This window comes from Hippopotamus amphibius, chromosome 4, assembly GCF_030028045.1.
Source record: "Hippopotamus amphibius kiboko isolate mHipAmp2 chromosome 4, mHipAmp2.hap2, whole genome shotgun sequence".
Taxonomy (NCBI): Eukaryota; Metazoa; Chordata; class Mammalia; order Artiodactyla; family Hippopotamidae; genus Hippopotamus; species Hippopotamus amphibius.
The window spans coordinates 153,945,166-153,958,822 of NC_080189.1; the positions used below are offsets into that span (position 1 = coordinate 153,945,166).

At 42.4% G+C, this 13,657-nt stretch overlaps 1 protein-coding gene across 1 annotated transcript in view; it reads left to right on the plus strand.

The window, feature by feature from the left end:
• ARG2 (arginase 2) overlaps positions 1–13,657 on the plus strand; it is a 28,459-nt gene that overhangs the window by 12,597 nt on the left and 2,205 nt on the right. Inside the window, exons 3-7 of the mRNA XM_057731189.1 lie at positions 7,476–7,653; positions 10,312–10,471; positions 11,344–11,438; positions 11,991–12,095; positions 13,078–13,214. Of these exons, the coding sequence (XP_057587172.1) occupies positions 7,476–7,653; positions 10,312–10,471; positions 11,344–11,438; positions 11,991–12,095; positions 13,078–13,214 (675 nt within the window). The remainder of the gene's footprint in view (positions 1–7,475; positions 7,654–10,311; positions 10,472–11,343; positions 11,439–11,990; positions 12,096–13,077; positions 13,215–13,657) is intronic.

The following is a 13,657-nucleotide window of genomic DNA, read 5'->3' on the forward strand; positions in this document are numbered from 1 at the left end:
ATGGTTTGCTCCTCAGAAGCCCCCTGGTCTCCCAGATTTTAAAAATGTATGATTCAGTGAAAAACTGTCATATATCTCAAATTGTTTAACTCTTACAAGCTGTTGAGCTACCAGTTGATGAATTTAGTCAACTCAAGGTTGGTAAGTGGCGATAGCTAGTTTCTGCCTTCTTTTTTCAAAACATGCTTGTTTTTGATACAGGACCTGAGTAGCTGATGATGACCGTTTTAAGTACGGTTGACCTCTAGCTGATTTAGACAGAAGTGGCATTGTTCCTTGAATATCCAAAATAGCACCATTCAGAGGCTGAGAACCTTGGGAATTACTGTGATTGGTTTAAATAATTTAATCCTTGAATAAACTTACTTGTCTGTCTCTCTCTTTTTTTATTTTATTTTATTTATTTTATTTTTTTGAGGGTACACCAAGTTCAATCATCTGTTTTTATACACATATCCCCGTATTCCCTCCTTTCCTTGAATCCCCCCACCTCGAGTCCCCCCCACCCTCCCCGCCCCAGTCCTCTAAGGCATCTTCCATCCTCTAGTTGGACTCCCTTTATTATACAACTTCCCACTGACTATCTATTTTACAGCTGGTAGTATATATATGTCTGTGCTACTCTCTTGCTTCGTCTCAGCTTCCCCTTCACCCCCTGCCCCCTCCCAAACCTCGAGTTCTCCAGTCCATTCTCTGTATCTGCGTCCTTGTTCTTGTCACTGAGTTCATCAGTACCATGTTTAGATTCCGTATATGTGAGTTAGCATACAATATTTGTCTTTCACTTGTCCGTCTCTCTTAATGACCAAGCTCTCTTGGTAGTGAGGGTGTATTCCTATAATAGGTGTGATAATGCTAGGATTTGAAGAGAAGAAAGATAGTGTCTTTCTGGCTCCCTCCTCTACCCCAAGAAGCCAGAACCACAGAATAGGAAAAGAAGCAGAAAATACCTTCCTGTGTGACCCGAGAATTGAGTCACAGCAGGGTGTGGCATTGTGGTTAGAGCTTTCAAGATTTGGTGTTCCAAGTGAAATTGGCCATGCCTTTATATTCTTTAATAGGGAAGGTAGAAAATTTGAACTGTGTGTGAGAGCTGGACTCCTGAAGAACCATTTTAATAGAAATCAGCAGGCCTGAGTTTGCTACTTCTTACCACAATCTCTTGTTTTTATCAAAATGGCATAGTCATATTACAAACAAGTTTGGGGAAGTCTTAGATTACACCATGTATTGCAAGGAAAAGGGGAGGGTGTGGAGAAAAACGACAAAGATGCCTCATCCAGTTGAACTAATGATGTAACCCTTAGCATGTGTAGGCGTTTCCTCTGTTATCTCATTTTAATCTTCGCAATGACTTTGTGAGGTGGGACACACTGAGAGACTGAACTTGGTTGGAGATCTTGACTCCCCTGGGAAGTGAGGGGACAAAGGACAAGGTTTCTTTCCTTGGCATCTGTTGTGGCCGGTGGACCCACTGTGGCCACTGCATCTTCTGTGTGCTCTGCTTTCAGCCCGGAGTAGTGGGGAATGCGGTCTGTCTGGTTTGTTGAGGTTTCTTGGGAAACTCACCAGGATGCTAGCCCAGGTCTGGGGCTGGGAGCTGCACATCTGGACTGGTTAACTGGCAGAGCTGTAGTCACTAGCCCTTTAAATCTTTTCTGGAACAAGGTGGAGCATCAAGAATTTAAAAAAGAAAAAAGATCACACATTCTGAAGAGCAATTTTAGCCCCAGGGATTATCACTATCTCTTCTGGTGGTTAGATATTGGAGTAGCTTGAAGTTTTGTCAGCATGTTAACAACAGATCTTTTTCTCAGAGAAGCTTAACAGTCTTATTCTGAACGAGGGAAAGCGGTTATGTTGCAGTGACTTATGAAGCCAGAGGAACGCTTCTCTTATCTCTGCCCCTGCCTGTGCTGGAACCAGGCTGCCAGGGTGCCGTCAGCTGACAGTCTGCCCCTGGCTCACCACGGTCTAGAGGTGCTTGGTGGGTTGACATGAGTTGGGTTCAGAGGGGCATACATTACTAAGCCTATCCTCAGCAGGTGATACACTGTTCTCCTTCGTCAAGAAGTTCAGATATAGCTGGAGAACCAATTAGCAGGAAACATATAAATGGTGTTGCACGTCATCTCAGTTACATGTCTAGAGCCAAACTTTCGAGCTTGTTTTGTATTGGGATTTTTTACTCAAGGGTCACATTCATGCAAAGGCATCTATTGACATCACGTCTGTATCAGCTGGTCTTGAGGTTAACTCCGTTAGATGGACGTGTCTAAAGTGACTGGCTTGGATGCCTGAGGTCACCTTCCATCCTCGAGCCCCCAGTGCCACGCTCCTTGGTCTTCCTCATCCATGGTCTTTGCCTCTGAGAATACCTCCTGTTGACAGGAGAACAGAGCGGGGAGGAAGGGGATGTTGAGAGGGCTGGGGGACTTGGAAGAAGTGAACTACAACAAATAGGTGTACTTGCATGATGTGATTTCTTTCCCTAAAGCACCAAACTTATTTTGGAATCTGGGTCTAAGGAAGCAAAGAACTGATTCTTAGATACCCCAGGACACATGGTTCTTGAGGTTGAACAGCCTCTGGGAGTTACATGCACGAATAAAATTCAGACCCCTGCATTTTATTGGTGGTAGCCAGTGAGTTTACAGTCTCTACAAAGGTTATTACCCAAATCACATTTTAGGGATAAGAGAAATTCTGCTTACTTCAAACGACCTGAATTAACTGGCATTCCTTTCCTAATGTAGACATAGAGTAACATTGCAACTTTTCAATAAGCTGGTCTTCCAGGTACAACTTTGAGGTTCTAAGAATTGGCAGATGCAGTCCTTTAAAATACTGGGAATTTGCTTTCTGTGGGATGAAATCTGCCACGTACAGTATTTGAGTCTATAACGTCAAGAACCACCAGTGTTCTCTCAGCACCAAATGAGAACTCAGTCTTTGTTTCTCTGCATATTTCACTGACTTGTTATTCCTGACAAATCATAAACATTCATCCTATTCGAGGAAAGTTTGGAAAACCGTACACTAATAGACTCTAAGCTTTTCTCCAAATCTAATATTCTGCCCGTGGACTGCCTGTGGCTTGGTAGACTCACCCGTGTGTCAGCCCCCTTCACAACTCACCTCTCTTGACTTGCTGGGAGCCACGGGAGCCGCTGGAGCCACCTGTAAGTGGAAGTCAGAGCAGCAGAGAGAATGGGGTACCCTTATGCTCACTCATAACATTCTTCTGTGAGTCTCTAACCAAAGGAGGATTCAGGCTTGCTCGAAACAGTTAGAGCTATTTAACTTTGCTGAACTTCTTCCTCCGAAGTACGTGGATAATGATAGCAGTGGAGGAAGTAAGGATCAGCAGCTGTCGTCAAGCTTCTAGCTAGCACTGTGATGTGTGGAGAAAGACAGTTTTGTTCCTTTTCCTTCTTTCCTGTCACTGGCTTCTTTCAGGGATTCACTGGTGATGAGGGCCCTGAAATAGAAGTGCTGTCCACAGACATTGCTAAGGTCAGATAGGGCTGTTCTGATTTCTTCCGGTTGCATCATTCTGTGGATGTACTTGTGTTCTTGTTCCACTCTGATGGAACCTGAGAGGTTTATCAAGGCCAAAGGTGACATCCGGGCTTAAAAGATCAGAGAAGCAGTCAGTGTATTTTTATTACGAGCACTGGGGAGAGAAGCAATGAGGCGGTGCCAGTATATAGAGAGCTTGACTTTTTCCCCCTGCAAATGAAAAATGAGAGCCCTTTCCAGCTGGTTGTAAATCTGTTTGATATGAGAGCTTCCTTGGAAGTTTCAGGTTTATTTCATCCTACAGTGCCTTCTAAAAGAGGAAGGAGCAGTGATGAAATATGTCTCATCTGATTTAGACTGCAGATGAGTTGGCCTGAAGCACAAAAAGTTTGAGAAAGGGACAGCTCTCTCCATCATGACAGATACTACATGTTATAACATTTGCTCTTTTCACTATTATTCCAAGATTCTTTAAAATTAGTGGGACCATTTCTCATCTTTTGAACTAGAACTTGCCATAGCACTCTGATAAAGTAATTGCTTTATCACTACTCAGTTCATCCCGCTCTTAAAGTAGCCACGCATCAGCCTCTCTACTCCTCAAAAACTGGCCCATGGGTGGTAATTCATGTTCCCTATAACCTCCTTTCATTCCTGTAGCACTTTTTGTCCCCAGTTCTTACCTGGAATTTATTGCGGAAATCAAAGAGCAGAATTGGGAGTCCTATAGGGTGGGCCACTCAGGCAGGGCCTCTCAAGGTATTAATCCCTTCAGGGGGTCTGGCCCTCAGCTTTGTGGATCCAGGAACAGAAGTCTTGAAGTGTGCAGAGTTTATCAGGCTTTCAGACCCAGAGACTTGTGCTAACCATGATGTATAAGCCCAAATGCCTGTGCATAGTTTCAGTGAGCAACAGTCCTGGCATCCACTGTCAGGAAGCCCTCTTGCTGGTATGAGGGCAACTGGGAAACTAAGTGAATAAGTAGAAGGCTGTTGGTGAGCAAGGAATTGGAACCCACCATCCAGGCTGTGAATTAATCTGGTGATTGACTCCACAGAGTTACACATTTAATGACCAAAATCCTTTTATGAAATGCATTTTCCCTTCCATGTAGAGTGTTGCTGTAAGATTGCCAGAATCTCTTAAGGTTCCTTTTCAGGCTTTTTGCAGCTTTATTCTGATAAGTAAATAATAGTGAGCCCAGTTAGTACTGTTTTCTGTCACACTTATCTAAGTCTACATCCTAGATTCCATGACTGGACTTGAGTGTTCCCCAAGTTCTGTCACTTAACCACCAGGTTGATCACTTTAATTCTCATGTATTTCTTATTGGTCATGGGAGGATTAAATGAGTTAGTCTTCAAAAATTAATATTAACATTATTATTTAATTAGATTATAAAACTTTTCTAATTTTACACCTAATATAAAACGCCAGTCAAGCTGTGGTGTCTTACACCTAGAAAAAGCCTAAATGCTTGATGCGGTTTAAGGAGATACTGAGATAAACATGGATATGGAAGCTAAAACATCCAAGTATAGGCACTGCCATTCAGATCTCTCCAGCCCAAGACTGTGTTGCAACAATGGCAAGACCTGATATTGACTTGAAAGTTAAAGCTTCATTTCTCTTAAATCTGTGTCCTTCCATATTTTGAGATTTAGTAAAGTACATAATGATGTTACTCATGGCTTTTTTCTTTTTTTAAAGATTTAAAGAAGATTTTTATAGATGTTTTATTTGGTTATTTTTTTTTTTTCTCTTGGTTCCCAATGTCTTTAGCACCTTTCCTTCTTATTTAGTCATCCAGATCTTCTCTGGTTCTGGACCTTTCATATGATTCTTTTGGTCATTGCATTTTTAAAAATATACACACAGAAGTCTAGCTTCGTATGCATCTTACCTTCCACTGAGAATGGGATAAGGCTGTCTGTTTTGCTTCCAGTATCCCTCTTGGTGGTGATCCCTTGGTTGGGTTCATGTTCCCGGCCATTGTTGGCCTTTATATTCCAGGCCATTGCTTCTTCAATTTCTACATTCTCTCAGACATTTGGCTTTGGTTTGAGTTTGGGTTCAAGAGGTAAAGCTCAAACTGTACAATTTGCATTCAAGATTGGTCCATGCTGGTCTTAATCTAAATTGTTAACACAAATCTCTGCAAACATTAAGATGTCTGTCCTGTGACCACTTGCCTCTCCCCTCAACACACCTGGATTCCAGTTTGAGAAACAGGCCCTTAAAGAATACCATCTAGGGCTTCCCTGGTGGCACAGTGGTTAAGAATCTGCCTGCCAATGCAGAGGACACAGGTTTGAGCCCTGGTCCAGGAAGATCCCACATGCCACGGAGCAACTGAGCCTGTGCTCTAAGCCTGTGAGCCACAACTGTTGAGCCCACGTGCCACAACTACTGAAGCCTGCACGCCTAGAGCCCGTACTCCGCAACAAGAGAATCCACAGCAATGAGAAGCCTGCTCACTGCAATGAAGGGTAGCCCCTGCTGTCCACAACTAGAAAGAGAGTAGTCCCTACTCTCCGCAACTAGAGAAAGCCCACGTGCAGCAACGAAGACCCAATGCAGTCAATAAATAAATATATAAATTTATTAAAAAAAAATAAAATCTGTGCTAATGTTCAGTTCGCTAAGATCCCCTGATAGTGTTGGATTATTTAGTCCTCACCCTAAATCCAGCCAATTTATTGATATAAGTGGTTAAGATGGAAAGACTGGCACTTAAAGATTAATGTGTAGTGACTGATGTGGTAATTTGCTGGAATATGTGAACCCAGGTGGGAAAATAGTACAGCTTACTGTCAGAATATACCACTAGTTCATTTTGCTTGTTTTGAAAAGAAGTCTGTGCCTTTACTGGCCGAACAGGCTATTCAAGTCAGATGAAGCAGGAGAAATGGGTGGCTCTGTGCTTTATGGGCCTGTAGGTGATGGAGAACTCACCCAGGCAGCGGCTGATAATCTTGGGCTTGGTTTCCACTTGGGTGAAGGTGTTGCAGTTGTAGACATCCACCATCTGGGCAGAATGATCTTCAGCACCTATGGTTTCTCTGTGGGCTGTGCCCCCAGGCTGGCCCTGCCCAGGTACTTCTGCCAAAGCCGAGAGGCTGTGTGTAGCTGTGTCACTCTGTCAGGGTGTCCAGTGGCTGGTCTAGGTGCTCACTGAAGTGGTGAACTTGCAGAAGGTCCGCTGATGCTTCTGCTTCACTTCTGCCATCTTGTTGGCTCCTTGGAGAGGACTCTTTAGTTCTTAAATCAAGAAGGGAGTCTGAGATACAGACTGCACAGTCAGGAATACACACTTTGGGGCAGACGGCCTAAATTTGGATCCTGATTCTGGCACCTAGCAACTGTATGACCTTGGGACCTGGCTTCAGTTCCCTCACATATAAAATGGCATACTGTAGTTGCCTAATAGGATTGTTGTGAGTCTTGAGAATTTCTGTTGAGCAGTTAGAATAGTGTTTGGGATCTTGTGAGTAATAATTATTAAAGCATCCTAAAAGTAAGAGATATTTAGGTCCTCAGATTGGCCTTTTATTTTTTTTTTAAAGTTTATAATACGAAAATTCCTATGTATGTTTCTTTGTCCTAAATTATACTTTTCTTTAAATCCTCACAGTTCCTCTCAGTCTTTTACTTTCACTATTAACTCGGGGCTATCTGAGGTCTAATTGCTATCAGTTTTGTGATTGTTAAGTTAGTGAACATTTCTGGGCTTTACCTTCTAAAACCCAGCTTCTTTATCTACAAAATGGTGTTCCTAACTGGATCTACTCCACAGGATTGCTGGGAGGACTGAGAGAATCCTGCCACTGTCACGTGATGTTTTGAGTTACCATGACAATAAGTACGATGTGTACTTTGTCACAGTTATTATTTGTGGTCCAGGCCCGTAAGAGTTGGAATAACATAATTTGTCATCCCTCATTTGTTTCTAGGCTGCCACCTTAAAGACTTCGGAGATTTGAGTTTTACTCCAGTTCCTAAAGATGATCTCTATAACAACTTGATAGTGAATCCTCGCTCAGTGGGCCTTGCCAACCAGGAACTAGCGGAGGTGGTTAGTAGAGCCGTGTCAGGTGGCTACAGCTGTGTCACAGTGGGAGGAGACCACAGGTAAGCTGGGAGCCAGGGGTGGCGGAGGGGCTGCATTACATGGTGCTTTGGGCTAATCAATTCGCTTCTTTGTCTGAGTTTCCTCATTTAGAGTAGAATACCCTTTTGAATTTTTAGGCTATAATGGGCATGGTATTTTCGTGTCTAAGGTCATGAACTGCTGGAGGCATGTACACCTTCCTTTGTAGGACATATCACATAGTATTAGTTCAGAGTTAAACTAAGCAAAGTTTGCTTAATTTCATGCTTATTTCTTGGAAAACTTTCTTAAACTGTCTCATGACTTTCACTTTGGCTATTAAGGAGAATTGGGGGGATCCAGTGATAGGCTGAATTTGGGCTTTTTTTTTTTTTTTAAGCATATCTGCTAATAGGTTTGTTAGAAATGCCCCATTTGGCATGTGAATACATTCTCTACCTCCACTGTATGGACCCTAGGTGGCTAAAACAATAGATCCTTCCTCTCAGTGAATCGGCATGACCTTATTGAGCACTGTTCTGATGAGTTCTCAAGCAGTGCAAAGGATTATGGGAAACTTGTGATCTATTAGGATTAAATGAAATAAATACACATGGAATGAAAAAAAATATTGAATTCTACACCTCAGAAGGAAGAGATTGGTCTGGGCTAGAGTAGTCAGATTTCACAGGGGAGTGTGATTTTAGCTATGTAATGATTTTTTTGGTAGAAAGGAAAATGGCATTGAAGTACTAGGAATATCAAGCACTTCATACATATTCTCAGTTAATCCTTAAAATAACGCCATGAGGAGATACAATTTTGTCTGATTCACTGCTGGGTACACTGAGGGACAGAGGTTAGATAACCTACCCAAGGTCTACAGCCAGGAAGTAGCAGAGCTGGGATTCAAGTCCCATTGTGACCTTTATGGGCAATTAAATTTTCTTTTCAGATGCAATCTAGCAGCTTTCCCTGAGGTACTCAGAGAGCTTTTCAGATCACTTAACAGAACTGGAAAGGCAGGTAGATTACTCATTAGGAATAGAATTTTAAGTAGAATAACAAAGTCAGTCCCAGGTTCTCTACTGAAATTGATTAAATAACCCGAGGGTGGGCCTCTTGCCTCCTATAGCTCAGTGCTCTCTCAAAGTTCATTTATTGTCTCTCTTCTGGTCAGCTTACTATTTGGGACTGCTTATTACTCTAATTATCATAATCCTTGGTTTTTCTTGTTTGTGTCTAGGTTGCAGCCCTATCATTGCTCCCTATTTCCTTTTCAGTGCTAAAACTGAGGCTGTCTGGAAGATTCTAGAAAGGCAGGGCAAAAACAAAAAAAACAAACAACAAAAAAAGGAAGGGATGTGTGTATAACCTGAACAGATGTTGAATATTTTAAAGGAAGAGGCATTTTTAGGTCACTCAGCTCCTTTTAGTAGTACAACATACACTACTGCTTTAATCATCAAACCAACTCTGACTTAAACAGGCTAAGATTATTATCCGCGTGTTATAGAAAGGGAAACTGCAGTCTAGAGAAGTTAGATGACTTGTCCTTTCTTCCTAGAAAGACCCCCAATATTCTAACTGTATCCAGTGCTTTTAGCACCAGAACCTGCTCTCTCTCGAAAAGGTCCTATGTGGGACATAGAGCTTAAAATGCTCTCTCAGGCTGTACTGACCAAGAAGGATGACTGTAGTTAGTTCCTAAGAGATGCTTAAATTGCATTTTCCATCTATGTCAAATTCTTTGGTTCCTGGGAAGTTTGGGCAGCTTTCCAAGCACAGTTTCATCAACTACATTCCTACAGTTCAGACAGGACAGTTGGCTAATGTAAGCAGAGACCAAGGTCAAGGAAAGCAAAAACCAGAACCATATAGTGATATTTAAGTACCGTGCTAATGTATATAAGATAACATGCAAATAAACTTATATTTTATTCAATGATCTAATGAGGTCTTTAATTGGGTTGCCCTGTTAACTTTAATGTCTTTAAAAACTTTGACTTCTTGCTTTAGGAAGTATCACATAATCTTTCTAAAAAGCTATAATACTAATTTTTATCCATAGAAGGTTAATATAACTGATTCTTTGAAAGTCATTAGATCTCCCTGGTCTCTCAAGAGGTATTAAGTAGTAGTAGTGAGCTGTTACATACAGACCACATCATTTAACAGGATTTCATTTGTTGAACAAATATTTTGAGTCCTTTTCTGGGCAAGGCTAATGGATCCAGTTAAAGGGATATGGGGCAGCAATGACACCTGTCACACTACAAGGATAACCAGTTGTCAGCTTTGAATCTTTAGAGCAGAGGTCCGTGGCCTGTTAGGAACTGGGCCACACAGGAGGTGAACGGCAGGCGAGCGAGCAAAGCTTCATCTGCTGCTCCCCGTCGCTCGCATTACCGCCAGAACCATTCCCCCCACCCCAACTGGCTTCCACAAAACCGGTCCCTGGTGCCAAAAAGGTTGGAGACCACTGCTTTAGAGCCTTCCATTTCTCCCTGTCTCTCTCTCTCAAGGTTCATCTTTGGGAACAGCAGTCCCAGGGACTATCTCATCCAAATCTAGGGTCAATCTAGGGCCCTGACTTTGCTCTGAGGACAAAGTGTGAGCTGTGTTGGCTGAAGATATTTGTTATTAGTGATGTTTGCCAAGCAGAGGGCCTTTAAGATTACTGTATTTGTTCTTTGCAGCCTGGCAATTGGTACCATTAGTGGCCATGCCCGGCACTGCCCAGACCTTTGTGTGATCTGGGTTGATGCTCATGCTGACATCAATACACCCCTCACCACTTCATCTGGAAATCTCCATGGACAGCCAGTTTCATTTCTCCTCAGAGAACTACAGGACAAGGTTAGTGGGCTGAAATGGTTGAACAGCTTGCAAGGGTTGTCCTGGGGCTTTGAGACTAGTTCAGTAAGATTTCTGTGAAGGATGGGTTGATGGTGGTGGTAGTAATGCTTACCACTCCTTCATTTGTTCATCAAACATTATTTTGGACCAGACAGTCTAGATGCTGGGGGCCTAAAGATGACTAGGACATGGTCCCTGCTGTTAGCAGGGCTCATAATCTCGTAATATGGGAATGTGGTAGTGGACAGTGACTGTAGTGATTTGATACACTTACAGCCTGAAGACTTCTTGGTAAGAAGTTCCTAGGCCTCACCCTCAGACCCACTGGTCTAGAAGACAAGGAAAACCATCATTATTTCTAGGCAATGTTTTCCCAGGCTGTTCGGAAGACACGGGAGACCATGCTAGGCATAGACTAGAATCTGGGTATCCCTCCCCTCAGAGAAGGACCAAGTTAAACCAGGACAGTACAACGGTTATTCACTAGGCAGAGTTCATGTTTTGGCTGTTGGGGACTTGAAACAATGCAGTTGCCATCTCAAGAACCAATCTGTAAACAATTCAGTATTGTGCAAAGAGGTAGAAAAGGCCTAATCAGCAGTATTCCTGCTACTTGGGTAAGTTAGTGAGAAACCAAGGCCACTCTAAGAGAAGGTATTTTATTCTTCAGTAAACTATGCTGTGTTCTTCAGCTGCCCTTCTGAATCGCTTCCACTTCCCTCAGTTCTTCTCCAGAACAAGTGTGTTTGTTGCTTTACGCATATATTGTGGGTAACAGGAGAAAGCACACTGCATACACTGGGAAGCATACGGTGACTATCGTGGTGAGACCAAGAATCCTTGGTGAATCCTGTTCATTTCTCTCCTCATAGGTACCACAGCTCCCAGGATTTTCCTGGATCAAACCTTGTATCTCTTCCCCAAGTATCGTATATATTGGACTAAGAGATGTGGACCCTCCTGAACAGTAAGTTGATATATTAGGGTTGAGCTCTGGGCCTGTCCTGGCCACTAATGTTCCATTTGATAGGTTGTTTCTTTTTTTTTTTTTAATTTGTTTATTTACTTTATTGGCTGTGTTGGGTCTTTTTTGCTGTGCACGGGCTTTCTTTTAGTTGCGGTAAGTGGGGGCTGCTCTTTGTTGTGCTGCACGGGCTCCTCATTGCCGTGGCTTTTCTTGTTGCAGAGCACAGGCTGTAGGCGCGTGGGCTTCAGCAGTTGCAGCACATGGGTTCAATAGTTGTGGCTCACGGGCTCTAAAGCACAGGCTCAATAGTTGTGGCGCAAGGGCCCAGCTGCTCTGCAGCATGTGGGATCTTCCTGGAGCAGGGATCGAACCCGTGTCCCCTGCATTGGCAGGCAGATTCTTAACCACTGCGCCACCTAGGAAGCCCTGGATAGGTTGTTTCTTGCCTTAACCTGTTGTAGGTCACTATAAAGACAACCCAATCCCTGCACTCCCCCCCAACACTTGAATAAAAATGCTCTTTAAACTAAGGCTTCCTTTATATCTCACCAGTTTTATTTTAAAGAACTATGATATCCAGTATTTTTCCATGAGAGACATAGATCGACTTGGTATCCAGAAGGTCATGGAACAGACATTCGATCTGCTGATTGGCAAGTGAGTAACTACGATGAATATCTACTTCTAGGTCCCAAAAGGAACAGGGCAGACTCTCAGTGGGCAGTATGCTTTGGCCTATCTCTTGAGGATAATGACCTTTCTTTTAAAATAAAAGCAAAACATGTATATATAAAAAAAATTCAGATAATTCAGAAACGGAGAATATGAAACATCCGTCATGTTGTTCTTCCGGGGTTGGGAGGAAAAATAGCTCTCATGAATTTCTCTTTAGCTCCATTTTTAATGCTTATCTTGTGAGAGGAGAGGCAGTTTCAACTGTTCTTCTTCCCAGCCTCACTATTGCTTCATCTGAAAGTTTTATATTAAGCAAATCTTGGTAGTGTAGAAAGATGGCAAATGAATGCTAATCAAATGTTAGTTAACAACATTTTCCCAGTGCAAAGTCTTCATTTCTGGGTGATTAATTGCCACCTTGGTAGTATGCCATTTCTTAAGCTGTTAAGAAGTATAAATAATTTACTATGTAGGTGGTTGCTGTATGTTAGCTTCAGCCACTGGACACCTGGGCTAAACAAGTTAGAAATGGGAGATGGTAAGATCACAGACATAAAATCAGAGCTAAGTTTAGGGCTGCTGTTACACTCCGAGAGAATAACAGCAACTGCAACTGTAACCTAGATCAATCCGACTTAAACTAGAATCTGTCAGAACCCATGTTCTACAGAAGTAAGGAACTCCCTCTATTGACAGTTCTTAATGTAAGAGGCTCTAATGCCCAGGGTAAATCGGAAATTCAAATTGGAGTTTGTCTGAGGCACACAGAACAAAGGGCAAAATTATGAAGTGGTGTGTAGGCATCTAATATACTCAATAACTGCCAGAATAAGTAATCTGGAAATCTGCTGTGTTAACAAAGTACTTGGATTAACAGCAGCAAAATCACGGAGTTGTAACTGTAGGAAGGATGAATGTCCAAGTGCAACCCAAATGACTGTTCTCTTATTCTCCTCCTTTTAAGAAGACAAAGGCCAATCCATCTGAGTTTTGATATTGATGCATTTGACCCTACGCTGGCTCCAGCCACAGGAACCCCTGTTGTAGGGGGACTGACCTATCGAGAAGGCATGTATATTACTGAGGAAATACACAATACAGGTAAGCAGTGATCAACCTGTTAACTACATAAGTAAACATGCTGAAGCCTCTTGCCGGCCAGGGGATCTGTTCTACTATTACGTATCACTGCAGACATTGTTTTTTGCTTAAACTTCTCTAGCTAAAAGTCAGGTGGTCAGACTAACAAGGGACAGATCATTCAGAGGCATGTTTGGACCTGGCTTATAACAAAATATGCTAAGGTAACATGGAGTAAAAAATTGTTTGTCTACTTAAAAATGTAATAAATGTAAGCATAAACTGCCACACTGATATAATTATTTGCATCTGAATTATGTAAAGGCAGATTAAGATGAAAATAGCTGTAATTTTAACCCTGACACTAAGAGACTGGTTTACTGGGAGTTAAGAATGTCAAGTTAAAGCTTCCTTAAAGATATTTCAAAGCTGGACAATGTTTGGGTCCTTTCACGGAAGTCTTA